This window comes from Idiotropiscis lumnitzeri, chromosome 2, assembly GCF_059441095.1.
Source record: "Idiotropiscis lumnitzeri isolate Australia: NSW breed Sydney's pygmy pipehorse chromosome 2, RoL_Ilum_1.0, whole genome shotgun sequence".
Classification (NCBI taxonomy): Eukaryota; Metazoa; Chordata; class Actinopteri; order Syngnathiformes; family Syngnathidae; genus Idiotropiscis; species Idiotropiscis lumnitzeri.
This window is the reverse complement of record NC_142392.1, coordinates 641,365-668,936: the sequence shown is the minus strand read 5'-3', so window position 1 is coordinate 668,936 and position 27,572 is coordinate 641,365. Positions and strand designations below refer to the sequence as shown.

The 27,572-nt window shown below is 48.6% G+C and overlaps 1 protein-coding gene across 8 annotated transcripts; it reads left to right on the top strand.

Annotated features, from left to right (window-relative positions):
* The first annotated feature begins 1,142 nt into the window (after window positions 1–1,142).
* On the top strand, window positions 1,143–24,773 carry plxnb2a.1 (plexin b2a, tandem duplicate 1). Of its 8 annotated transcripts, none has more exons than XM_088288611.1 (42): window positions 1,143–1,339; window positions 7,021–7,065; window positions 12,476–12,993; window positions 13,075–13,401; window positions 13,555–13,693; window positions 13,773–13,918; window positions 14,015–14,194; window positions 14,360–14,494; window positions 14,712–14,812; window positions 14,908–15,034; window positions 15,101–15,263; window positions 15,379–15,490; window positions 15,662–15,773; window positions 15,896–15,997; window positions 16,166–16,261; window positions 16,705–16,792; window positions 17,046–17,209; window positions 17,294–17,442; window positions 17,657–17,792; window positions 17,877–18,013; window positions 18,114–18,296; window positions 18,365–18,476; window positions 18,559–18,765; window positions 18,965–19,048; window positions 19,220–19,315; window positions 19,385–19,521; window positions 19,591–19,691; window positions 19,766–20,001; window positions 20,243–20,424; window positions 20,505–20,571; window positions 21,235–21,381; window positions 21,779–21,856; window positions 21,957–22,035; window positions 22,102–22,202; window positions 22,272–22,353; window positions 22,419–22,570; window positions 22,658–22,818; window positions 22,884–23,031; window positions 23,119–23,183; window positions 23,255–23,330; window positions 23,412–23,486; window positions 23,571–24,773. In XM_088288611.1, the coding sequence occupies exons 3-42, from the start codon at window positions 12,484–12,486 to the stop codon at window positions 23,673–23,675; spliced, it is 5,598 nt and encodes a 1,865-aa protein (XP_088144737.1). In that variant the 5' UTR covers window positions 1,143–1,339; window positions 7,021–7,065; window positions 12,476–12,483; the 3' UTR covers window positions 23,676–24,773. The 8 variants fall into 8 exon arrangements, with proteins under 8 accessions (XP_088144737.1, XP_088144735.1, XP_088144730.1 ...); XM_088288609.1 differs by having other exon boundaries at window positions 7,021–7,073; window positions 12,479–12,993; XM_088288604.1 differs by having other exon boundaries at window positions 7,021–7,073.
* Window positions 24,774–27,572: the final 2,799 nt, after the last annotated feature.

The following is a 27,572-nucleotide window of genomic DNA, read 5'->3' as shown; positions in this document are numbered from 1 at the left end:
TCTTTGCCGCTCATTTACACCACAAATGCACTTTCAACGGCTTACGGTTACATTTGGGTTATGCAAGGTCAATATCTCGACTCGGATCCTGCTGTTGACCTTTTGAACTTTTTCACACAGTCTAGTCATGCATGGAGGGAAAAAATACTCCATTCTGTGTTCCCTAAACACACATAAGTGTTGATATCTAAACTGAGTCTTCTTCTCGCCCGGTCCACATTCAGGAGTTGGGAAACAAGGTTTGTCCTCACACTAATTCCCTAACAACAAAGCCTCCATTGTGTGCGTGTGTGTGGGGGGGGGGGCGTGTGTGCATATGCGTGTGCGTGTGTGTGGGGGGGGGGGGGCGTGTGTGCATATGCGTGTGTGTGTGGGGGGGGGTGCATGTGTGTGGGTGTGTGCTCGTGTGTATGTGTTCCCCAAGAACGCCCCCCAATTAGCAGAAGGGGCTGCAGCCTGTTTAAGTGGCTTTGACAGCAGCGAGGCCAGATCACAATTACTCCTAAATTTTCACAAAACACCGCAGAGAGAAAAAAAATCTTGATCATTATGAATTGAGTTCAAGTTCATGCAGCACGGAAGCTCTGAAAGTTGGCCGGTATTTGTCATGTTGTATGCCCTTTTATGACAATCTAAAAGTGAATGGAATACGTCTGCCAAGTGGGAGAGTAAAAGTGAAGTGAAGTTTCCTGGTTTGATTTTCAAAATAAATTTCAAACAGCTTAATTGCCAACACGAAATATTGTATTACGCTACCACACTCACGGACAATTCCTAAAAAATGGCAATGCAAATAGTGTCAAATAAATAAATAAAATTAAAAGAATAATAATAAAAAAACAACAAGAATGATACATGTATGCACCCACCATGTAAGTTATGACTATGTGATGAATAAATGAGCATGAATAAATCAACCAATTAATGAGTTCATCAATAAACAATAGTACATTTAAAAAATAGATTTGTTTATTTTGAAAGAACTTTCGGTGCTCGGCCGTGTTGAAGGTACCTTGACAGACGCGCGGGGGCGCTCCATGTGGGGCGGAGGTAGAGGAGGAGGCATTCATTTTCTTCATCATCCTCATCGTCATCCTCGTTTTAGCTCGTTTGGCTTAACAAGAACGGGAGCTTCTGGCCGAGCGATCCTCACCGGGCTACTCTCCGTTTTGCCCGCGGAGGTGTGGAGAAGCTTGAGCGGCGCTTCTCGACGCTACCTTTTTTCTTTTTTTTGCTGGAAATTGTATTCAAGTTGTTTTCGCACATGAGATCGTAAACACTTTTCCACCGCTGTGCCATTTTTGGGGAAGTAGCGAAGCGTCGGGACGACGGTGCAAGGTAAGTCAACACTTTTTTTAATGGCCGGTTAGTCCAGGAAATAGTTTGCTCATTGTCAATGGATTTCGTTGTGGAGAAAAAAAACGGGCTCCGATTGCAAAACCGTCAATTTCGTGTCCGCTTGGACGCAGGCAAGCGACGGTTGACTCGCAGAACAAAAGTTTGGCTTTTGCATCAACTGCTGAGCGATTTTGGATGATCGGCAAGCATTTGGCGATTGCAACGCACAGTGAGCCTTTTCAAGCCCCTTTTGAAGGCAGTTGCCTCAACTTTTACCTAAAGGAGCGGCCGAATTGTTGCTGCGTTTCATTTGGTTTGGCTGGATTCGATTGTGCTCTAAACTTTGACACGATTGCCGATTGATTTACCTCGAGTGTGCTGATAATGTGCAGCACGCCAACCTGGACGTGCAGGCGCCTTGCCCGCTGTTTAACAAGGCGACCTAGATGCGAGGGTTTTTTTTTTTTTTTTTTTTTTTTTTTTTGGGCACGAGGGGACTAGTGGAATGTATCTGGGGCCAATCAGTACGCAGAACATCTGGAGCCTCTCAGCACAGCTCCGTGGGCAGATCCTGTTGAGCAAGTGTGCAAAAAAGCCAACACCTTCTCTTGATTGCACCGCTTGACATCGCCATATAATGCCAATTAAGTCCTTTAAAAGATACGGAAGTAGTCACGTCCTCTCTGAACAAATTTAGGCCAGCAAGGACTGTCATTTTGTAGCTTCAAAAAAGTGGTCCGTCTTGCATGAATTACCCGAGAGCGGTGAAACATCACAATTGTAAAAAAAAAAAAGTTACGTCGTTGGAATTGCTAATAGCACGCATTTTTCGTACTCGTGCGAGTGTGCGTGTGTGTGTGCGCGCGTGTGTTTGTATTGAATGGCTTGGAGGCAGCAGGCTGGTTGTCACTTTACAAATGTGTTTTTGATGTGAAAACTCGCGTCAATCAGTGACAGAGTGTCTTCACGTTTCGCTTTTTGGCCGCCTGCTTAGAAAAGTGTCAATCTGGTCTAGTCGTGAAGTGCATTTCTGTCTTGGTGGCAGGTGGCTGGATGTGCTGTCATATCTGCAAACGTTTGCTTTTGATGTGCTTTTTGACATTTGCGGCAGAAGAACGGCGGCCGCTTGGCCACTCATGAGAAGTTGTGGGCCACCCGATGAAATTGCAACCTGGTCCAAAGAAGAAACTGTTTGGCTCCAGTCGTATGATTTCATTTCATTGCAGTCAAGAATTAGAAATGAAAGGACAGAATGCCGAGTGTAGACGACCCTCCCCTGTCCAACTGTACTTTTTTTGTTTTTTTTCTGAGGAGTTTTCATCGGATGACAATTCAGCATCCAGAAGTTGTTTTTGTCTTGTTTGAAGTCATGTGACCAGATGAGGAAAATGATGCAAGAAGGCCAAATGTTTTGCGTTTGCTTTCCGATGACTCAGTCGTCAACCGAGCAAGAAAAGCATATGCGGCGTTGGAATGCGGCGAAGCGCGATGGCGGCGGGTGGGCGTGGCTCACCCGCCCCGGTGGAATGTTGTGACGAGCTGTCAGTCACGTTCAGGCTGTCCAACTGTAATGAATTAAAAAAGAAAAATTAAATCACATATGAGATGCCAAAACGTAATAAATCAATCTGATCTCACAGGTTAGTTGTGACATCCCAGCGTCTCTTTTTCTTGAAGAGGAAAAGTCCCTCTTGATCATATGTTTGTTTGTTGAAAGGAATCTTAAGGATAAAAAAATGTTTTACAGCACTTGTATCTTGATCTAAGTCATCGTTAAAGATTTCTCTCGTTCAACTTGACTTTTAATGTCATATACTACGGCTAGCTGAGAAAAAAATACAACTTCAGACTTTTCAGATTATAAATAAAAAAAAATAATAGTAAACGTGAACATTTGTCCTCAAAGTTTTGCAAGCTGCATCTGCGTAGTGTCGGAAGCCAGTTTTGGTCTTCCTGCCGCCTTTCAGCTGGCCGGCGTGAGCGGCCCTTCAAATGCGGCTCGCAAGCGTCAAATGCCACTTGAGGGAGCGAACACTCGAAAGTTTTGTCCGCTGGCGTCAGTCTTCGTGGAGCACAGGAAGTGAGCCGGCCACAAGGTGGCAAAGGTCAGAGGACGCTCAGGCGGCAGCTTTGCGTTCACGCGTACGCACGCACACGCATTAGCTATTTGACTTGCAACTCCAAGCCGTCTGTTGTCTTTCTGCTAGTTGTACAAAAAGGGAAGTGTGAGTGTTAGTGGCTTTCGTGTGTGCTTTCGCGCGCGCGCGTGTGTGTGTGCGTGCGCGCGTGTATAAGTGGTGTGCATGTGCATATAAAAGTGTATATAGTGTGACGTAGTGTGCAAGTCTAGTGTGTATGCACGTGTGTCATTGTGACACAATTTTTAGTGTCCTGTTTGTTGTCGTCTTGCTCAAATCTTTGGCATGTTTGTTTGAGGCTAAAGCACACACGCGCACTGGGGTCAAAGGTAACTCAGGGTGCAGTTGCTGCCGATGCCTGCAGTCACATGTTACTGTTTGTTTCGTCAGGAACAGAAACCGCTGCGGCAACAAGAATCGCCACCATTTTTACATTTCCTTTCTGTTTCTGCTTTCACTTGTGTTTCAATCTTGATTCCAAGTTTAGTGGAAGTGCATTTAGAAAATAATAAACTAACAAGCACACAAGTAAAGGTTGCAGGAGTGTGACTGTATTTGTTTGTATGTGTGTGCGTGCGTGTGAAAGCAAGATTTGCGTGTGCGTGTGTAAAGTTGCAGCTGCATCTCATTAGCATCTTGTGTCACACGTAAAGCTGACATTCGCTTGTACGCACACACGCGCAAACACACGCACGTCTTGCTTGTGTGGTTGCAATTGCGCAATCTCATCAATCATTGTTAAACAAGGAACGGCTTGAGGCGGGATTGAGGGATTATTTCGGGCTGTCGTTGGCGTCGTCATCCGCGTGGGAACACGAAAAAACGACAAATCTGACAGGAAGTGGAAAGCAAGACTTGAGGGGGGGCAGGGAAGCATCCTCGTTTATGTTCCACCGACCTCGTGTTGAAGAGTGATGAAGTGCTGCCTCCACCGGTGAAAATGAATTTCTTGTCCTGACCTGTGCTAGTTTTTTTTTCCTCACATTCTGGGCGTCACTTTATGTTGCTCAACAACTTGGAACACGCGACCCACTTCTAGTCATGGAAACAAATTTATGGATCTACCGCACAAATTGGCACATGCATGAAGTGATGCGTTCACCGGTGAAAACCTTTCTTGACTTGTCGTTTTTTTTCATTTTTTTTTTCATTTATTCCCTATCAAATCAAGCATAAAAGACGTCACTATTGATCTAACGCAAAGAACTTTCTGAGAAAATCTGCAAGCTTCATGCTGCCAAATAGACGAGCTCGCAAAATGAGCATCTTTATTGCGCTCGTTCCAAACTTTGAAACAAGTCATCTTTGAACAAAAATGCTTCAGTAACGCGTAGAAAAAAAAAAAGCATTTCTAACTTTGCATTCTTCATCATCAAATCGATGTCTTTTATTCAATCGAATTATGTTTTTACCGGATGTTTTCTGTACCCCAAAAAATAATTCCGCTGGAACCGCGATTGGCATTTCTGTTCTTTTCAGTGGGCGAGTTCCGAGCTCGGTCACGCTGGCGCTGCTCACATTTTACGTGCACAAACCTTGAGTTGGTGCGACTCGGCATATAAAACGTTTGTTTTGCGATGACTCTGAAGATGAATTTGGGTTTCGGGCGCGGCAGAAAGCTTGAATGGGACGGAGATTGGACTTCATTTCACCTCGTGAACCTCATTATGGAAATTGACTCCTTGTGATTGCCCACCGCCTGCTGTTTGTCACTTTGTGCGTGTGTGTGTGTTAAAAGTGAATTCCAGGAGGCGGCTGTGAGGAAATGTGTGAAGGAGCGCGTGAATCACACTTGACCTTGATAACAAGTCGACTTTTAGGAAGGTGTCATCTATATTTAGAAAGACTCGCCTGCAGTGCCATTTCTGCAGTGAAGCCTCTTCCCATTTTCTGGCGTTTTCAACGCAGACTTCCTCATGTGAACAGGAACCTGTTTTCTGACCCAAAAGTGGACCACATGCACTTTTTGTGATGCTTTGCAACTAATAGATTTTTTATTTTGTGGCACATCAAACAAATCTGTGAAAGGGCTTTTGATGACAGTTATTTCCGACGTATTGAATAATTTCCAACAACAGCAAAAAAATGCTCCTTGAGTGATGTTGACTCTCTCGTGGATTATTTTTAATTTATTTACGTGCTTTTGCTCTTCACGCCATAAGCTGTCATCTTTTGTCATCATGGCAACACACACACACACGACTACCTTCTACCTACGGCGACGCGTCATCTGTTTGCAACATCGTGTGGCAACCGTGTTGGAGTCTCGTGCGCCTAAACGTGTCCGCCTTCCTCAACGTTGACATTTTGCACCAACGTAATCGGCGCGACGGGCAAAAATTGGCCGCCTAATCTTTTCTTCTGCTCCAAATCTGTGCTGGTCTTCCGTCCAAAGCAATTCCATCTCCGGGGAACTGCTGGTCCTGATGGATTCTCTTCATTTCGTTTGGTAATGCCCCCCCCCAAAAAAAAAAAGACAAGCCCAAATTAACATGAGAAGATGCACCGAGTGCACAGATTGGAGACGAACATCCGAGACAGCATCTGGAAGGAATGATCGGCATGATCATCATAAGACTTTTGTTCAACATGTCCAACTTTCCCGCAGCCTAAAATCCCGGTGGCGTTGGGGAATCCCCCGCCCGCTGTCCCTTTTGGAATTCCACCCCGACGTCGTCAGTTAATGCGCAACACATTTGGAGTTGGCAGTCGCTCTCCTCGTCCGTCTCCGCCTCGCCACTTCTGAAAGCGTTCTCGCCAATGTGAGTGCGAGAAACGAACGGGCGAGCGCCCACCCCCGAAAGCCGACAACACCCAACGGTGTCAGCGCGCAAGCGCTCCTTCCATTTCATGGGAAAACACGGCAATTTGTTTTAGAGATTGAAATTTGGTTTCTCACGTGAACTTGCCGCTTGAGAGCAAAATTCAGATCAGAACTGGATCATCCGCGTGTAAACGCAAGCGCGCATTAGCGATCGGCGTGCCGCGTTTGATGTCTTCAAGCCGTTTGGGGGGGGGAACAACCGCAAAAAAAAACGATTTTTGGCCACTTAAGTTTTGGCCGTGTGTGTGCACGTGCACGCGCTGAGACGTTGTCGCATTTGCGAGCAGGCATATGGCGCTTTGAGATACTAGCGAGGCGTTTGTTGTTAGAAGTGCCGCCAAGCTTGCGCACGCACGCACGCACGCACGCACGCACGCTGGCTGCCGTGCTTGCGGTGGTGAAAATGGCGTCACGTTGCTCACATGACATTCTCGTTTATTCGTAGCGTTGCGTTTCTATGACCTGAATAATCGGCAACAAAAATGATAGAAAAGATTCAAATTCACGCATCACTTCGCGTTTTTTTTTGTTTTTTGCATTGCAGTTTGGCGCCAACCAACTATGTTGACGTCCGTTGAGGCATTTCAATTGGACTCGTGTGTGTCGTGCCAATTTGTTCCAAAGTCACTTTGTGCTTTTAAATTCTTTCACATTTGAAACGGTCGTGTTGTCGATGACTTTTGGATCCCTTTCATGGTTTTCCTCTTTTTGTGTGTCATGAAGGCGAGTCGCTTGATGTCACCGGAGCTCATCCAGGCGCCAAAAGTGAGCAGGTGAGCGCCATTTCATTTCGTCACAAGAGCTCTCCCTCGCGTCCGTACATGGCCCGCTTTGCTTTTCTTCTCTCACAGTTTTTTTTTTTTCTTCTTCTTTGCTTTCTTTTTTCTGCCTGTCACGTCTTTTCACTTTCCCGCACACAAGGTTCCCATGAACGTCATTGGCTGTTTGTTTTGGCAACCTCGCATTTTGTGTGTGCGCGTGCGTGAAAGGGTTAATTGGAGGCCTGGAGACTTTTCTTTTTTTTTTGTTTTCCTAAAAAGTTCTTGCCGGAAGTGCTCGCATGGAAAATATCCTGAAACGTCTTATTTTGACCAAAAAGTCCATTTAAAAAAAAAAAATAAAAATAAAAGGTGCACTCGCTCGTGCGTTCTGATGCGTGTCGCTCCGAAGTTGAACGTGGCGCCTCAGCAAAAGTGCAAGTTTTCTTTGTTTTTTCCTTTTTTTTTTTTTTTTTTTCATGCTGGTCTCATCCGTCTGACTCAGTGCTGCGATCTGCGTGTGTCCCGCCGCCGGCTGCCAACTCGCATTAAAGCGTGTCGGCGCCGCCTGATGTGCATTTGTGCGCGCGTGTCATTTCCAAAATGTTCCCACAAGATGCTTCCTCCTGCGGACTTCCGTGTCGCTTGTCAGCTGCCGTCAACGCGGGCGGGGAGGGGGTAGAAGTTCCGTCCAGACGGACGAGCGGTCGAGTAGAATTAAGGCAAGACGGCGCGCTTCGACATGAGGCATGAAAAATAAGAAATTGACTTCAGCTGTCATTGTTTTTTGTATTTTGTCCTTTTCGACATTTCCGTCAGGCGTTGGCACGTACTTGCATCTAAAATGAAACGATTTGTTCATCGTCGTCGTCGTCTCGGATGATGATGATCAATCGGTATATACGAACTTTGATTTGGTGTTGGTCCACGTGACCAAAGTGACTTGATTTGTGAGCGTTGGTGAGCTTGAATCACCACCGAGGGCAAAGTTCAAAATGGCTGAAAAGAAGAATGGAGGAGGACGAAGCGACGAAGGCTTTCATGGCCTGCCAGCTCGAGTCAAGCGTCAACCGCGTCGGGAATGTTGCCGGCGCTCTCGCAGAGTGCTCGGCGGCCTTGTCGAGAGCGCCAGAACGTCTGACGGCCTTTTGGACTTTTGCCGCCAGCATCGAAGCAAAATGAGCCAGCCATTGTGTTGCCGTTTGGATCAATCAATCTTTTCTCTCCTGCTGCTACTTTTTAGTCCATTTTTTTTCTTTTCTGTCCACAGATCATTCGTCTGAAATGATCTCTTCGTCTTTGTTCTTTTTGCGGCAAGTCTCTGCAACGTTCGTATTCGCTTTGTGCAAAGACGGCCATTTTTCTGCATTCCGCCGTGACCATCGTGCCGATCTCGATTCTGTTCATTCAAAAACGGGATTTCATCCTGCCGATCGAGATCTCCATCTCAGCGCTCATCTGTTCCTCATATTCATGTCTGCAGTTGTGCAATGTTAAAAAAAACAAACTAAAGAAAACGTCTTCGACCACCTGGCTGTGCTTGCGATAACGTGAAGCCGACGCCAAAAGTATCTTTGGCTACGTCAAGCTCGCGTCTCGTTGCCAAGGAAAAAGCACTCGCTCGCTTCGTTGGGGAAATGGACACGCTTTGTGCGGAAAAGTTGGAGGAAATGCTGAAACCAAACAAAATGTGGAAAAAGTGCCGAATCAGTTCATCGTGCGGCTGTCGTCATGTTTGCGTTGAAAATTTGCATGAGATAAATGGAAGCGTTGGCGTGATGGGAGCGCAGCGAGAATTTCAAAGGGAAAAAAAAAAAAAGAGCACATCTTCACTTTGTTTGCGGCTCATCGTCTTGATTTGTGGGTCAAACGCCATCTTGCAGCTGAAGATCGCTCATCAAAAGTGCTTTTCATAAAAAGCCTCCACGGCGCTCCCTTGAATCTGCTGAATGGTTTTCATCTCTTGAGTCATCCCCGGCCTTCGCTCCCAATTAAATTCCTCTCCCTGGCCGCTTTCAACGTGTGAAGTTGCACGGGGCACGCTTGTCTGTTTGCTGCCGGAAGGTCTCGCTGGTCTTCACGTCAACCATTTTCTCTTCTGCGCACATTTTAGGATTGCGCACCCGGCCGAACGATGTTACGTGTGTGCAAGTCTCAAGTCGCTGTGGGATGCAATCAAGTTGAGTCAACACTGAATTTCAACTTCAATCAAGTCTCTGATTGGCGTCAAGTCACAACTCTTGCGTGTGTGTGTGTGTGTGTGTGTTATTGTAACCTATCACCAATTAGCAGCAGGATGTTTTCGTGCCGCCTGCAAGGCAATCCCAGAATAATGCTAAGAGTGTGTGTGTGTGTGTGTGTGTGTGTGCGCGCCCACAGGCAGCCTGCCATGCCTCACTGTGTTAATTATGTAAATTGGTCATTAGGATGCCGTCTGTCGCCCACATGGAACACGCACGCGGGCTGGACCGCCCGCAAAAGGAGGTCATCAGCACCACGGGAAACCTTTTTGGAGGATTTTGTGAGGGTGAAGCTTTTCGCTCTCCCGGTGGTTCATAATGCCACTTTTCCTGGAATCGTTGCCGTCTGGAATGCTGCTCCCGTTTGTGGTTGTAGCGCCACCTGCTGCCCTTGAAAAGCAGGCCACGTGTTCCCGTGTTGACGTCCACTTTGTGGCTGCGTGCCTTTTTTTCAAAAAGGACTTTCATGCTTTAACTTTCCAAAATGTACCGTGCAGAGTTGCATGAAAGTCCGGCGTTGTGTTGTTTGAAGCAACAAGCTCGTCGGCCCCCGCCGCGGAGGTCACGACCTTCTGAGGAGGCTCCCTCAGGAAGTTGTTGACGGCCATCCACACAGGAAGTCGGCTTCCTCTCGTTCCTCGCTGCCGTCCATTGTGAGGTCGACCTTTAGACCGTTTGCGCTTTTTATTCTCCTCGTCTGCGGAAAGAAAGCAATTTGTGCTGCATTTTTAATCGATGTGAAAAGTGAAATGAAGTCGGACAATCGGGAGCAAACCGGATTCGTTGGTAGGCGTCAGTGATAAAAAAAAAAATCTTCCGAGACCAGAAAGACGCTTGACTTTCGCCCCTCCCGCTTCACATTTTTTTCCACATTCCTTCCCCGTCTCATCTCCCCTCCCTTTCATCTTGCCCCCCCCCTCCCAGCACCCTTCATTTGACTTTCCTTCGATCTCCGACCCAAATCTCCAGTGAGCTTTGTAGCGTTGATTAGCCTGTGTGCAAATCAGAGGATGCTAACGACGTCATCGCATAACTGCAAGCACAGCAAACGAGGACTTTTGGTGTGTTTGTTCGTTGTGCTCTGCAAGATCCTGTCACACTTAGCCCGGAGAGGAGCACCTTCCCCGGGCACGGGCGGGGAGCGAGCGGCCCCTAAGTTTAACCGAATGGAAGTCCAAGTCCATTTCTGGCGCACACACAAACTGCTCACTTTTCTATTTTTAATTCATGTTGCTCTTTCAATAAACGGTTAAATAATTGGGAAAATATTTGCGTAATATTTGTCTTCATATTCGATAACGTCTTAATTTCTTGGAAATAATAAAATGAGAAGAGTGAAAATGACCGTAAATGACCAAAATATTTGGATGAAATCGTTATTTTTTATATTTTTTTATGGAAAAAAATAAAACCGCTCACAATTTGGATGCTTGCTGCCCCGCCCACTCTCTTTTTCTCCTTTTTTTGTTTCCCCACTTAGCGTCTCTCGCCCAGGCAGGCCTTGCCCGCCCACCGCTGCTGGCATGGTCAGCACTTCATATTGGAACGAAAGATTAATGGAGCGAGGCTTAAAAAAAAAAAAAAAAAAAAAAAATCCCAATCTGCACCGTCACGATAACGACGCTCGCACGCCCACGTGCCACACGCTGTGCCAGACGAGAACCAAATTCTTTTGGTGTACTTGACTTTCTCCACTGACTGCTTTTTTTTTGCCACGCCGGGCTCAAATCTGATTTGGTGCTTTCTGATCCCATGGTCCACATGAGAAGACGCAATCACGCACATGCTAAGCGAGCACATCCGTATTTGTCTAAAAGTAACTCATCAGTAAAATGAAGCAAAGCCTCCACACGAGATCATTTGTGCTGAGTCACGTCATGCACTTTTCTTCTTCCTTCTAGTAAGAGATTTATTTATTTAATTTTATTGGGTGCTGAGCTGTGCGATTTTCTTCTGCCTCCAAATTTTGGTGTACTCGGGCTGTTGTTTGGTTTCTGTGTCAGCATTGGGCGAGTTTTTTTGTTTGTTTGTTTGTTTTTTTTCTCAAGGGAGGGGGCGGTCGAGGGGAGTGAATGTCGGCAGTGTGGGGTCGCCTGTGTCGCCTCTTTGTCCCGACCGCTGGCTCGCCGCGCTGCACCCGTCCGAGCGGTTACCCCGTGGTACCGTTGTGTGGCCTGCGAGCTATTAATTTCATGCTGCACGCCGTTTTCTCTTGTGACGAAATGGCAGCCGTGCAAATCCATCATATTGTGTTTGAGGTTATGAGGAAGTCTTAAGATTCAAAACAAAATCCAACTCGTTCCAAATGTGACATTCGCTCTGGTGAGCTAGTGGCCGGTGTGTTTTGCATTTTTGCCGCACGATGAGGATGTTTGCATGTGTAACAGCTCCAGACGGCGGCTTTCATTCAACTCCACTCACGGGTGCCTGTTGGCGGCTGGCTGGTTTCCTGAGCATCCCGCCGTCGTCTTGTTCGACATCCATCGCACACGTTGGTGCGCCGCGCAAAGTTTTGTTTGTGGCCACAAAATGAGCAAACGAATAAGAATATTATTCCCGGTTGAAAAAGGCAAGCACATGTTGTCCAGAAACTGAAAGGGAGAGCAAATTTGTTATGCAGGTCCACGCCATTTGCTGGCGCTCATGTCCGAATGGTTCTTGCCAATGACAAGCCCACGAAAAAGACGTTTTGGTTTGCCCGTCTGCACGTGATGCCTGTTTTGGGAACCAATTTCCATTTGCGTGCCATGTAAAAATCCCAATTTTTGTGGCCACAATGGACAGAAATCCCAAATCTAACTTTGCCACGGGGACCTTCCCGTTCTCAAGTGTCCTCCGCGCGTCCTCCACAAACGCACGACTTTGCTTGGAGGACGAGCTGACGATTGTGATGTTTCATCTCCAAAACGCGCGGCAGGCGTCTTCCGACATTTGTCGACTGAATTGTCTCCGGCTCGCACCGATGAAGTCCTTCTGACGAATCGGTCCCCGCGTGTTGACCATTTATTGCTTCCGACTTGTTGAAAAGCTTCCGTTCATGTGGAAATCCAAACGGTGCCCCACTTGAAGAAAATGCGGTCGGCCATTTGTTGAATTGTTGCAAAGTCACCATTTGGACCTTGCGTTCTGGGGCGGGTTCGCTCGACCTCTCGACCCAGAACTTTGTTTGTCTTTCAGCAGCCGTGATGGAGCGCCGCTGGGCGTGGCCGATCCTGGTCACCGTGGCGACGGCGTTGCTCGGCGCCTCCTGCGCTAAGAACCCCGAGTTCCCCTCCGACACGCTCATCAACAACGTGGTCCGAGACCCCCGCACGGGCAGGCTCTACGTGGGCGCCGTCAACGCCCTCTACCAGCTGTCGGCCGACCTGGTCCCGGAAGCCCGCGTGGAGACGGGCCCCCGGCGGGACAACCGGCAGTGCACGCCGCCCATAACGGACGCCTGCGAGGATGCCACGGAGACGGACAACCACAACAAGCTCCTCCTGGTGCACGGCGCCAAAGACAGGCTGGTGGTGTGCGGCAGCATCTTCAGGGGCATCTGCTCGCTCCGGAATCTCAGCAATGTGGAGCACGTGATCTACTTCAGTGACAACAAGGGCGAGAAGTCGTACGTGGTGAGCACCGAGGAAAGCGTCTCGGTGGTGGGCGTCATGTCCTACTTCACCAAGGAAAGGGACAACTTCACGGTCTTCCTGGTAATCGGCAAATTCATCCGCAAAGTATTGATGGCGTTCATTTTGCCGGAACTTGACCATCTGAATGGTGTTTGCGGGCAGGTTGCTAAGGGCTACGGCAGCCATGACAGCACCAAGCTGATCTCCACCCGCATCCTGCGAGACTACGGCGAGTGGAACATCTTTGAGAACATCATTGATGCCTCGGCCGTGCAGGCCAACCCCTTCGTGCTGCGTTACCTGCACGACTTTCGCTTCGCCTTCAAGGACGGGGCTTTTGTTTACTTCCTGTTCTCGCGCACCCTCGGCGTGCAAGACACCAAGAACTTCACCTTCATCTCACGGATGTGCGAGGACGACCAGAGCTACTACTCGTACACGGAGCTGCAGCTCAACTGCAGCGCCGCAAACAAGTTCAATAAAGTTCAGGTAAAAACAACAAAAGGGCTTCTTCAATCATTTCTGGCGTCCCTCAAGGTTCTTTCCTTGAGCCACTTCCATTATGACTTGAAAGTCACAGTTTTCTTCCCCGACATTGAAGACTCAAAGTTGTTTGAAGCTCTCTGTTGTTCGCCCTTGCAGTCCGCTTACGTCACAACACCCGGCGAGGTTTTGGCTCAGAATCTGACCCGGTCGGGCAAATACGGGCCTGTCCTGGCTTCTGACAAGGTTCTCTTTGTCACCTTCAGCTCTGACGAAGACCCAAGCGCCTCGGCCATGTGTAGGTCTTCTTTTAAGTGCGGCAAGTTCCACAATCGCGACATTGTCAACTTGAGTGGCGTCCGCCTTCCGTTTGCCAGGCATGTACCCTCTGCGCGCCGTAAACACGAGGCTGCTGGACATGATTGGCGCCTGCTACAGCGACGGCGGCCTCATCAACGACCAGCCGGCCGTCTACTCGCCGTACTCCACCAAGTCGGGCGGTCTGTGCAGCAACAGCAATCAGGTTAGCCTTGGAGGAAATCATCCGCCCCTCTTGCCGGCCAAATGCGGACAATTTTGCAACGTGACCATTTATTTATTTATTTTTTTGCCACCTCAGCACAACATGGTGGTGAAGTACAAGTGCGGCGCCGAGTTCCTGCCGTCGCCGCTGGCCAGCAAAGCCGACGTGGCTCTCGTGGCCGAGCCCTCCCTGGTCCGCAAGGGCGTCATGACCGCCGTGGCCGTCTCGGTGGAGATGGGCCACGCCGTCGCCTTTCTGGGCACGGCCAATGGAGAGGTACGCCAAAATAAGAAGGAAATACCGGCGGCGCCGTCTTCTGTCTTGTCCAGTCGTTTGTACGAGTTTTACGTCCAGAAGTGTTTGGAAAATGAGGCGTGGTTTGATTCGAAAAGGTAGTCTCGGAAGACGCGTGAGTGACATTTTCCCCGTTTTGTTTTCCAGGTGCTGAAGTTGCATCTGTCGGCCCACCCGGAGATTTACGGCCGAGCGTCGGGTGAAGTGACGGGCGACAAAGTCAACAAGGACCTCCTGCTGGATTCTCAACTGGAGCACTTGTACATCGCCAGCGAGAAAAAGGTGCTCCCATTGAGTTTTGTCGACCATCCGGTTCCAACTTTTTTCGTTGCTATACCTCATTCTTCCTTGTTTGTAGTATAATTCAAAGAAGCGCATGCAAATATTTCCCATTTTATAATTTACATCACATTATTTAATGAGAAAATAAACAAATTTGAGCTCCAAGATAATCAATGAATGCAAAAATGTGGTTCCTTGCAATTTGTAATTCCTTTAGATCACCAAGGTTCCTGTGCAGTCGTGCCACCTGAAGACGGACTGCCAGTCCTGCATGACCCTCAAAGATCCCTACTGCGGCTGGTGTGTTTTAGAGGGAAGGTAGGCCGCGCCGTCGCGCCTTTTGCCAGAGTTTGGCTTTGAACAAAAGTCGACTGGGACCGGCCTGAGCGTTGGAGTCGTCGCGCTTGTCGCAGGTGCACCAGGAAGCGGGAGTGCAGCCGGTGGACGGAGGACAACACGTGGCTGTGGTCGCCCCATCAGCGGTGTGTGGAGATCCGGGCCTTCGACCCGCCCAACCTCAGCTGCCTCAAGACGCAGCAGGTCCGCCAGTTTCTTGACGGCGCCGTCTGGTTACGCGCAAGCCACTCACGGCTTTGCACCTTCCAGGTGGACATCAGCATTCCGGCGCTGCCCCGGCTCAGGCCGTCCGATCAGCTGCAGTGCCTCTTCGATGGGTCACCCAGCCGCGCCGTGGCGCTGGGCAGCCCGGCTGTCGTCACATGCGCCCTGCCGGACCCCGCCGAGATCCCGGCTACGCTCGCGCAACGCGGTAAAGCACACACGAGCAAGAAGGAGTCCGGTGCCGCTTAGCTTTCGCGTGGGCCTGGATGTCGGATTCTGCCCGACTTCATATTATGCACTTGTGCGCATTTCTCTGTGTCCAGACTATGTGTCAGTCCCGGTGAAAGTTGTGGTGAACAACAAGATCGTGGTGACGTCGGGAGAATTTCACTTCTACAACTGTGCCGCAACAATCCGGAAGAATCCCAACACACCGTAAGACGTTCAGATGTGACCCACCAAACGCCAAACAGCCACTCGAGTGCCTTTCTGTGACGCTTCCAGTCTCACTCTCGTAACGGTCAGACGGCCGTGACTTGGAGGACTTTATTGGTCACGTTTTGGACCCAACTCTTTTTTGTGTGTGTGTGTGTGTGTGTGTGTCAGGTGCATTTCGTGCGTGACCAGCGAGTGGGGCTGTCAGTGGAATGCTCGAGAGCACCGATGCAGCGACACGGATGGCGCCGTGGAAGGAAGTCACATCATCAAACCTCAACAGGTTGAACATCTTTTTCGACCGTTTTCGCTCTCCCAAACGCTCGCGTCACGCAGCGACAAGCGACAACGGGGCTAACTTGTGACTTGGATGTCGGGTGTGTGTCGTCTTTGCGTGTGTCCAAGCCGGAGCGATGTCCTCAGTTTGAGTCTCCGGAGCCGCTGCTGATCCCCGTAGGCTTCGAGGTTCCCATCAACTTCCAAGGAAGGAATCTCGACATCTACTCGGTGAGGATGGAGAGAATGTAAAAATGTTTTGATGCGCCCTGTCCTGCTTATTCTGGTCAATCTTGGCAGAATGCCCGCTTTGCTGACGATGCGCCGTTTGCACGTCGAGCTCTCGGCGTGTCGGCTTGATTATGCGCACGAGGTTCAAAGGTGCTGTGTTGCGTTCAGGGCCGCAGGTTCGTGATGGGCACGGAGCTGATGAAGCAAACCGAGGAGGAGGTGACGCAGGAGCCCGGCTCCAAGTTCAAATTCCGAGGATACGAGGTGAACGACCCTTTTTTTTCACATTTTTGTTGACCTTCCCGATACCGCTGCGCAACTTCCTCCGTTTTCGTTTGAACTTCCACCAAAGTCAACTTTGCTCTGTATTTAAAAAGTCGATTTACTTTTCATCCGGCGTGAACCATGATTAGTATTATTAATATGTTTGTTTTTCCACATGAAAAATCGATAGTAGTGAGACAGCGCCCCCCTGTGGTCAGAAGTGGCAAGCGTTCCTATTCTGCTCTTTTCCTTCTCATTCGCGCACATTTTGAGGGGGGAAAAACAAATGTACGACATAAAGAGACGTCAATGAGCGGTGAAGCTTGTCACGTGCACACAAACGCACGCACAAGCGCAGCCTGAACTCAGCGTGACGTCAGTATTCACGCTTGGCAAGGCGGTTAAGAAAGTGTGCGTGCGTGTGCGTGCGTGTGCGTGCGCAGTTTTGGTCCGCCAAGCAGCAGGAGGTGAACGTTTCCTTCCATGTGATTGAACGCGACACCGAGCGCAAGATTGACAGCACACTTGTCGGTGAGTGCCAAATATCATAAAATACTTGTCACATTGACATCATTAAAATTATTTTCTTTGATGAAATAATTAGTTACTAACGACACTTGTTAATGTCCTGACTGTTTTGCAGCACGTTTTATTTTGAAGTTTCACCTTTAAAAGCTTAAAAAGCACATCTTGAGCATGCCTTGTGCTTTATCTGTTTATGACGATGATCCAAAGACATGAAATGCAAAAGCGCTCATGAGAATGTGTTGCGTGTGCGTGTCAGTGGTCCTGTACAACTGCTCGGTGGCCAGAGACGACTGCAGCCTGTGCAAACACGCCGATGCCAAGTACGAGTGCGTGTGGTGCGCCGCCTCGCAGGCGTGCGTCTACCGACAACTGTGCCCGGCGGCGCCGCCCGCCTGGTGCCCCGCGCCCCAAATTACGGACGTAAGCCGCCGCGCCTTTGCGTTGACTTTTTAGTTTTTCATTTATTTAGTTTCAATTGTTTGATTTAGTTTTTTTTGCTTTCAGATCATCCCTCGCTTCGGGCCGCTGAACGGGCGCATCTCGGTAACCATCAAAGGTTCCAACATGGGCATCAAGAAGGACGACGTCAAGCGCATCAGCGTGGCCGGCGTCGAGTGTCATCACCTGCCGGACAAATACTCCGTCTCCACCAGGTACCGCGCATCTGAAAAGTCTAAACACCCCTGAACAAGTGCTAGGGTTAATCGTTTTATACTTTGGGGTCAAACCCAACGGAACTGCATGTCCAATTTGAACATTGAATTGTGTGTTACTTTGGGCTACCACAAGAGGGAGCCCACATGCACACTGAGAAGCGCTCATCTCCTGCCGCCAGCCATCCGTCTCCCGTTTTCTTTTTCCCGTCAGCGTGGTGTGCGAGATCGGGCCGGCCAAGCGCACGCCGCCGTCCGACCTCCCGGTGGAGCCAAGCAACAGCGGCGTGGTGGAGGTGGAAGTGGAAGGAGGGCGCACGGGGAGGTCGCAGGTGGTCTTTTCCTATCGGGTAAGTCAAGCAAGCAAAGTTGTTTGATAAAAAAAAAAAAAAAAAGTTTGCCGCAGCAATTGAGTTGAACGCATTTTTTTGCAGGACCCCAAACCGGTCGCGGTGCATCCTGGGAAAGGTCCGGCGGCCGGCGGGACCGTCATCACTATCGGCGGTCGAGACCTGGACACGGCCACCAAAGATGATGTCGCCGTCTCGGTGGGCGGAGTCCCGTGTCAAGTGTGAGCCACCCGCCGCGTGCAGTGCAGAAAAGTGCAATTGGGGGGAAAAAAAAAAGAAATCTAACTGCAGTGCATTTGACTTTTGAACGTTTTTGTTCAGCCTTTCCTTCGGCGCGCTCATCACGTGTAAGACGGGAAAGTATCGCGGGCCCAAGGTTCCGTCCGACCTGCTGGCGGTGAAGGTGAACTACGGCGGCAACACCAGCAAGGAGGTGGCGGCGGCCTTCCAGTACGCCGACAACCCCAAAATCGCCGACTACACGCCCAAGTCCAGCTTCGTTTGGTGAGCGAGCGCGGCGCACCACTTTCGGCTTGGCTTTTTCTTGCTGACTCGTCGGGTTGTTCGTTCAGCGGCGGGCGGCGGATCGTCGTGACGGGAAGCGGCTTCGATTTGATCCAGAGGGCCAGTTTGAAGGTGCTGCCCGCCGCCGACGACTTTGCGCAGGACAACGCCACGGTCGAGGTACGCGTGGGCCGGTTGCCATCTTTTGGCTCTCTGCATCCGCTTATTGAGCCATCTGTCACGCTCCCACGTTTGTTTTCAGTTTGTGCAGGAGTCGCTGAGCAAGAACGACAGCGTGGTGGAGTTCCTGTCACCGGCGGTGATCTGGAGTGACAGCCGCTCGCTGCGCACCGTCCTGCAGCTGGACAACGCCGAGGACGAGCTGAAGGCCTTCACGTACCACCCGGATCCCACCTTCAACGAGCTCTCCAAGACCGTCATCACCGAGACCAGCGTCATCATCGTCACCGTGAGCGCCGCCGCTCGCGTGTGGCGTCCCCAATCGGGCCTCCATCACAAGAAAGCAAATTTTACAATCGTCAGTCTCCCGTGTTGTCGGCCGTATCGACTTCCGACGGCTTTCGTCTCGTTTTGAATTTTGAAGCTGGCTTGAGTGGGAATGCGAAACATCGTTGCGTCTTTCAAGCGCGGTCTTCTTCTGAGCGCAGGGTCGAGGCTTCGCCAAGGCCATGACGGCCGTGGAGGCGCAGGCGTTCGTCGGGGACGCGTCCTGCAACGTTAGCATACTTCAGGTAAGAACTCGATACTCACCGATCCGGCTCGATGTTGATGTTTCCCTCCTCAACACGCGCGATTCACGCGGTCAGGACCGATATCGGGTTTCTGCTGAATATTGTGCAGCATTTCGTTGCTTGTGAGGCCTTAAAAAGCGGGACGTCCTGCCCCCTTGTGGTTGCGTTCAGGATGACAAGTTGATCCTGGACGCGCCTTCGTCGCAGCCCCGAGCGCGATCCAAACGCCAACGCAGAGACGCCGCCAACGACCCTCTGGAGCTTGTGGTAAACGCGCACACGCGCCACAACGCCCGCCAGTGAAGAGTGTCGCGCGTTTAACGCGTCCTCGTCTAGGTGAAGTTCGGTCACGGCGAGTGGATGGTGGGCTCCGTGTACTACACGTGGAAGGACGACATCCCCCTGGCCATCATCGTCCCGGCCGTCGTGGTGCCCATGTTGCTCTTCATCGCCGTGTCAGTGTACTGCTACAGGTGAGGCCTTCTGCGCCGCCGCCGCCGCCGCCGCCGCGCAACTCACTTCCTATTTGCGCGCGGCCGCAGGAGGAAGAGTCGGCAAGCCGAGCGCGAGTACGAGAAGGTCAAGCATCAGCTGGAGAATCTGGAGGAGAGCGTGAGGGATCGATGCAAGAAGGAGTTCACAGGTCAGCTCCCAACAAGAAACGTCACGCTTGGCGAATGTCGCCCTCGCCCTCGCCGCTCACGGTCATGTGTTCAGACCTGATGATGGAGATGGAGGACCACACGAGCGAGCTGAGCGAGGCGCGCATCCCCTTCCTGGACTACAAGACGTACACGGAGCGCAACCTCTTCCTGCCCTCCAAGGACGGCGCCAACGCCGCCGCCACCGTGCTGGCGGCGCGCGTGCACGTCCCGGAGTCCCGCCGGGCCATCGTCACGCAGGCCCTCAACCAGTTCTCCAACCTGCTCAACAGCAAGCCCTTCCTCATCAACGTCAGTCACGTCCACCTTTCGACACCCACTTTCGGATTTGAAGTCGCCAAGCGAAATCCAAAGTCAAACACTTGACTTCATCTCGAAAGCTTGCGTTTTTCTTGAACCTCTCGTTTTAAATTCTGGCCCTGGTTTGAAAGCCGTAGCCTCGTTTGAAATGGCAACTTAAAAACGTTAGTTCTTGTTCCAAGCCAATTTGGAAAGCTTCACAAAGGTCTGACCCAATCCTTTTTTTTTGCAGTTCATCCACACGCTGGAGAGCCGGCCCGACTTCAACGCGCGCTCCCGCGGCGATTTTGCCTCCCTGCTGACGGTGGCGCTGCACGGCAAGCTGGTCTACTACACGGACATCACCAGGACGCTCCTGCTGGAGCTGATCGACGAGCACGTGCACAACAAGAACCCCAAGCTCATGCTGAGGAGGTCGGCCCCCGCCGCGTCGGCCGACGGGACGCTTGGCGTTTTCCCACAATGCTCCAAAATGCTGCCGTGTGCTCGTGCAGGTCTGAGACGGTCGTGGAGAGAATGCTGTGCAACTGGATGTCCATCTGTCTTTACCAGTTCCTCAGGGTGAAGCACGCTTGCACGCACACGCACACGCACACACGCACACGCACGTCCCCAATGTGAGCACACTTGGCCCCGCCCATCTCTGGCAATTTTGTCTTGTATCTCAAACAAGTGACAACATCTCCAACGAAATACATCGACATTCTAAACCAATGACAACAAAAGTGAGCACACCCCTCGGGAAAATGACGCCATTTATTCGACAACAAATGATTTAGTTCCAAACGCCCAAGATATGAGAAATATCAAAATGTTGAACGTGGCGACTGCTGCGGTTGTTTTTGAAGTGCTCTATGAATGCATTTGTGTTGCGATCGTATCGCTGTCAAGTTCTTACGAGGTTCTTTCTTTCAAGACAGAAATAAAAGAAATGTCAAAGATGAGATTGGTAAAAGATGAAAATCCCAAGAACGGGTCCCAATTGCCTCCCTGCGGTCATGTGACTTGTTTGCATTTTACAGTCTTGTGACTGTGGTGATGGCAGCAACAATTTGACTTTCTAACGATGTCAGAAGCATGTCCCCAGACCTAAACTTGGTACAGAAGATGTGAGCCAATATTTACGAAAAAAAAACCCCATCAGTCGTGTTCTCACTTTCAAGGTCTGTCCTGTCAGGATGTTTGCTCTCCCTTCACGGTGTGTATTTGGCGACGATGTTGCAGGACACGGCGGGCGAGCCGCTTTACAAACTGTTCAAGGCGCTGAAGCATCAGGTGGAGAAAGGGCCCGTGGACGCCAAGGTCAAGAAGGCCAAATACACGCTCAATGACACGGGGCTGCTGGGAGATGATGTGGAGTATTGCGTATTGGTCAGTCCACGAAACGCGCACGCACGCACGCACGCACGTGTACATTATTGGTCAAGCCCAGTTGACGTTTATTGTAAAACGGAGACAGAAAATAAAAGCGCATGAAACATGATTTCCACAGCAAATGTTCAATCGAACGATGCCGTGATGAAAGTCCGCTAGCTTAAAGCTAACATGTAAAGCAAAACCTCATAGACGAGCTAACATAAGTTAGCATGGATGTCATGGAATTAACTGTTTTTGTGTTTATTTTTTTCTTACCCCATTGGGTTGCACCATTTTTTCCATTATGGTTATATCATCCTATTGTTTTTGATTTGTTATTTTGTAAATTAAAAAAAAACAAAAAAAAAGAATTATTTTTATATATATATTAATTTTTTTTTTTTTGCAAAAGACCCTGCAAGTGTTGGTGCACGGGGAAGGCCCGGATGTGACGCCTGTTAAGGTGCTCAACTGCGACACCATTTCTCAGGTGGCTGATTTTGGATGACATTGTGTTTTATTCCAAATAATTTTTTTTTCTCTCTTTTATGTTCAAGTGATTGACTCCTTTGGATTGTTCCGCTCTGCAGGTGAAGGAGAAGATCATTGATCAAGTCTACAGGAATCTTCCGTATTCACAAAGACCAAAAGTGGAGAGCGTGGCGCTGGGTAACCAACACACATTGGCATTGCGACATGATTGATTGCTGATGAATTGGTTCGCTATCGGTCCAGAGTGGCGTCCCGGCTCCACGGGTCAGATTCTGTCCGACCTTGACCTGACTTCACAGAAGGAAGGACGCTGGAAGAGACTCAACACCTTGGCTCACTACAACGTAAGAATGTTGGCGCCGACGTCATCGCGTCATGCGGCGACATCACGCGTCTCTTTGTGGTCCTCGCAGGTTCGGGACAACGCCACGCTCGTTCTGTCCAAAGTTTTGCACACTCGGTCCTTCCACCAGCACCCGGACAACTATGAAGAGCGTAAGCACGCACGCGCGTGGACACGTATGTACGTCGGGATGGTAATCATGTGATGGCGACCTCAGGGAACGCCCTGCTAGAGGACGACAACACCTTCCACCTGGTGCGAGCGGCCGACGAGCTGGACGAGGTCAAGTCCAAGCGAGGCAGCATCAAGGACAAGTCCATGACCAAAGCCATCACCGAGATTTACCTCACACGCCTGCTCTCCGTGAAGGTGCGCCATCGTGTCCACTTGAACCCGCTGCCGTATGCAAATGAGCGTCGGTGTTTGGGACCGATTGGCGCGCGTGTTTGTTTTCAGGGCACGCTGCAGCAGTTTGTGGACGACTTCTTCCGCAGCGTTCTGTGCTCCGGTGCCGCCGTGCCTCCCGCCGTCAAGTACTTCTTTGACTTCCTGGACGAGCAGGCGTTGCGGCACGACAACGTGGACGAGGAGACGCTGCACATCTGGAAGACGAACAGGTGCGCACGCCGCGGCGCCAGCGCCGTGACAAACTCGCGTTTGACGATGACGCCGTCGCCCTCAGCTTGCCGCTGCGCTTCTGGGTGAACATCTTGCGCAACCCTCACTTCATCTTTGACGTGCACGTCAACGAGGTGGTGGACGCCTCGCTGCACGTCATCGCCCAGACCTTCATGGACGCCTGCACCAAGAGCGAGCACAAACTCAGCCGGGTGCGCACGTCCGCCTTCAATTGAAAACTCGCCAATAGCCGATCAGTGTGGCGTCAAGGTCTTCCGTGTCCGCGTTTGTCCCCGTAGGAGTCTCCGAGCAACAAGCTGCTCTACGCCAAGGAGATCTCCACCTACAAGAAGATGGTGGACGAGTGAGTCTCTCGCTCACGCCGACAAAATGACGTCCAACACGCACCCGTGTCACACGCGTTTGTTTGTGCAGCTACTACAAAGGAATCCGACAGATGGTTTCCGTCAGCGACCAGGACATGAACACGTACCTCGCCGAGGTGTCCAGGGTATGTGCGCGTGCGCGCTGATGAACGTGCGTGACAGTGCTGACGTCACTGAGTTGTGTGTGCGTGTGCTTCCGTGTGCAGCAACACACGGACGAGCTGAACACGCAGTTGGCGTTACATCAGCTGTACCAGTACGCCAGCAAATACTACGACGTGGTAAGAAGTTCCTCCGCGTTCCTCGACAACTGCGCAAATGTCCACACACATTCGTTTGTTGACAATTTCTTTGATCGTTTCCAGATTATTCAGTCCCTGGACGAAGACCCGGCCGCCCAGAACCGACAGCTGACGCTCAGACTGCAGCAGATCGCCGCCGCTCTGGAGAACAAAGTGACGGATTTGTAAAGTGCACGAAAACGCGGTTGCAAAACTCACTTGAATTGGACCAAACTGCAAGAAGGAAAAATCATGAAGAAGCCTTTTTCTTTTTCTTTTTTTAAACCACTGAGACATTTTGGACCAATCCGAGCTCTGTGTTGGACCATTTTTTTTTCGATCATGTGTGAGGCGTCTTCACAAGTCCCAGGAAGGAGTTAACAAACCCGCCAAAAGAAAAACGCCTGATATCAAAGCATCCCGTCAGCTGGAAAACAAACAAACTTTTTTTATGTTCAATCCACTGACAAGACTGAATAGGGAACTTTTTTCACATGCACTATTTGCTCTTTTATAATAATCCGCTCTGTGGTACTTTTTTTTTTCTTTTTAACTTTGAAGTATGAAGCTTTGTTTCTGATATTCAGACACATTTACGAGTTTTTGACACACATTTATTTTATTGTATATTATGGCTTGTCACAGCCACCTTAAGACGTGCAGAAAAAAAACGTAAATGCTCATTTGTGGTCACCTTTTTTTTTTTTTTGCTACGTCACTTCATTCCGTTTCCGCCACCATGGAGTGGCTTGAAGATGAGCGAATGCTTGGTTTCGAATGCGTTTGTGACTTGTTTGTGTACGTCGATTTCATTTTGAGGCTGTGGAAGCCAGTTGAATGTAAGAAAAAAAAAAAAAAGCGGTACGGACGTGTCACCGTTGAAGTGCAGGGCCCAGACATGACGTTTGGGATTAGAGCATCCATTTAACCTTTGCGCTAAACACAAAAGATTCATCCCATGTTGTTGTCATTAGTGATGGTACTATTTTGTGCACGTTACACCATTTTCATGAGCACAAATCATATTTTGTGGTCGCAGTCTAGTATTTAGCACAAATTAGTATTTTGTGTGCAAAATCTTTTTATATTATGGCCACATTTCTTTCCCCATATCATGTCAAGGGCTCCCTGTCGACTAGTTCAGAGAATAAAAACGTTAAAATGGACCAAACGGGCACAAGACGAGACTTGGAGGAGCCCAAAACCCACAAAGCAGTAACTCACGGGACTTGTGGGCGCCAAATCTTGGAAATCTCTAATGAAATAAAAATGTTTATTAGGACATGAGTCTTCGAATTGCTGTCAATCACTTCCTGTGAACGCACACGCACACTCCTCTTCTTCATCCCTTTTTTGCTCTCCTCTTCGTCTTTTCAGCGCAAAGCGTCGGCAAGATGGGATGCGCAAGTTCAACGGCTCCTCTCAAAATCAACAACCTCACAGATCAGGAGGTGAGAAAACACCCCCTTGACATTCATGATTCATATTTAGGAGGTTACTTCTGTGTTGACACGACGTCAAAAAATGTTTCCATCTATATATGACTATATAACTATCGCTATCCATATCTCTATCGCAATCTATTTCTATCTGTCGCAATCCATATTTATGCTATATCTTTCTCTATCTCTCTAAATAAGTGCATTTCTCCATCTATATTTATAAGTATATCTGTCGCTCAATCTATTGCTCTGTGTATCTATCGCTATCCGAATCTGTTGCTATCTATATCGGTTTCTATCACTATCGATCTATTTTTTTAATTATTATTAAACTATCAATTTCCATTCTCGAACAAAATAGAAACATCAAATGCCAAACAACACACAAAATTAGACAAAATAAAAATAAACAGAAAGCCAAAAGTCTACTCAGAAACAAATCCACCATATCGTATACAACAGCACCTTTTGTTTTAAATTTCTGCAATATCGCTGTAGAATTTCCCATTTCTTTTATATCAATCAAAAATAAAGGGCGACTCTTAATAAATCTGCATCTATAAATAAACTGTTTCACTATTATTAAAATGTTGTGCAGGTCCAGTTTTGTATTATATTTTGTGGTTATCTATCTACGTCTATCTGTGCCTGCCGCTATCTATCTATTGTATTTACATCTATCTGTGCCTGCCGCTATCTATCCTATCTACATCTATCTGTCGCAATCCATATTTATGCTATATCTTTCTCTATCTCTCTAAATAAGTGCATTTCTCCATCTATATTTATAAGTATATCTGTCGCTCAATCTATTGCTCTGTGTATCTATCGCTATCCGAATCTGTTGCTATCTATATCGGTTTCTATCACTATCGATCTATTTTTTTAATTATTATTAAACTATCAATTTCCATTCTCGAACAAAATAGAAACATCAAATGCCAAACAACACACAAAATTAGACAAAATAAAAATAAACAGAAAGCCAAAAGTCTACTCAGAAACAAATCCACCATATCGTATACAACAGCACCTTTTGTTTTAAATTTCTGCAATATCGCTGTAGAATTTCCCATTTCTTTTATATCAATCAAAAATAAAGGGCGACTCTTAATAAATCTGCATCTATAAATAAACTGTTTCACTATTATTAAAATGTTGTGCAGGTCCAGTTTTGTATTATATTTTGTGGTTATCTATCTACGTCTATCTGTGCCTGCCGCTATCTATCTATTGTATTTACATCTATCTGTGCCTGCCGCTATCTATCCTATCTACATCTATCTGTGCCTGCCGCTATCTATTGTTTTTACATCTATCTGTGCCTGCCGCTATCTATTATTTTTACATCTATCTGTGCCTGCCGCTATCTATCCTATCTACATCTATCTGTGCCTTGCCGCTATCTATTGTATTTACATCTATCTGTGCCTTGCCGCTATCTATTGTATTTACATCTATCTGTGCCTTGCCGCTATCTATTGTATTTACATCTATCTGTGCCTGCGGCTATCTATCTATTCTACATCTATCTGTGCCTGCCGCTATCTATCTATTCTACATCTATCTGTGCCTGCCGCTATCTATCTATTCTACATCTATCTGTGCCTGCCGCTATCTATCTATTCTACATCTATCTGTGCCTGCCGCTATCTATCTATTCTACATCTATCTGTGCCTGCCGCTATCTATCTATTCTACATCTATCTGTGCCTGCCGCTATCTATCTATTCTACATCTATCTGTGCCTGCCGCTATCTATCTATTCTACATCTATCTGTGCCTGCCGCTATCTATCTATTCTACATCTATCTGTGCCTGCCGCTATCTATCTATTCTACATCTATCTGTGCCTGCCGCTATCTATCTATTCTACATCTATCTGTGCCTGCCGCTATCTATCTATTCTACATCTATCTGTGCCTGCCGCTATCTATCTATTCTACATCTATCTGTGCCTGCCGCTATCTATCTATTCTACATCTATCTGTGCCTGCCGCTATCTATTGTATTTACATCTATCTGTGCCTTGCCGCTATCTATTGTATTTACATCTATCTGTGCCTGCGGCTATCTATCTATTCTACATCTATCTGTGCCTGCCGCTATCTATCTATTCTACATCTATCTGTGCCTGCGGCTATCTATCTATTCTACATCTATCTGTGCCTGCCGCTATCTATCTATTCTACATCTATCTGTGCCTGCCGCTATCTATCTATTCTACATCTATCTGTGCCTGCCGCTATCTATCTATTCTACATCTATCTGTGCCTGCCGCTATCTATTGTATTTACATCTATCTGTGCCTTGCCGCTATCTATTGTATTTACATCTATCTGTGCCTGCGGCTATCTATCTATTCTACATCTATCTGTGCCTGCCGCTATCTATCTATTCTACATCTATCTGTGCCTGCCGCTATCTATCTATTCTACATCTATCTGTGCCTTGCCGCTATCTATTGTATTTACATCTATCTGTGCCTTGCCGCTATCTATTGTATTTACATCTATCTGTGCCTTGCCGCTATCTTTCGTATCTACATCTATCTGTGCCTTGCCGCTATCTATTGTATTTACATCTATCTGTGCCTGCGGCTATCTATCTATTCTACATCTATCTGTGCCTGTCGCTATCTATC

Bases quoted from the DNA above. Each gene is read 5' to 3' on its own strand.
- plxnb2a.1 (XM_088288611.1), top strand. From the start codon at position 12,484: ATGGAGCGCCGCTGGGCGTGGCCGATCCTGGTCACCGTGGCGACGGCG. The intron at 14,813-14,907 runs GTAGGCCGCGCC...CGCTTGTCGCAG, and splicing joins TGGTGTGTTTTAGAGGGAAG to GTGCACCAGGAAGCGGGAGT. The intron at 15,035-15,100 runs GTCCGCCAGTTT...TGCACCTTCCAG, and splicing joins GCTGCCTCAAGACGCAGCAG to GTGGACATCAGCATTCCGGC.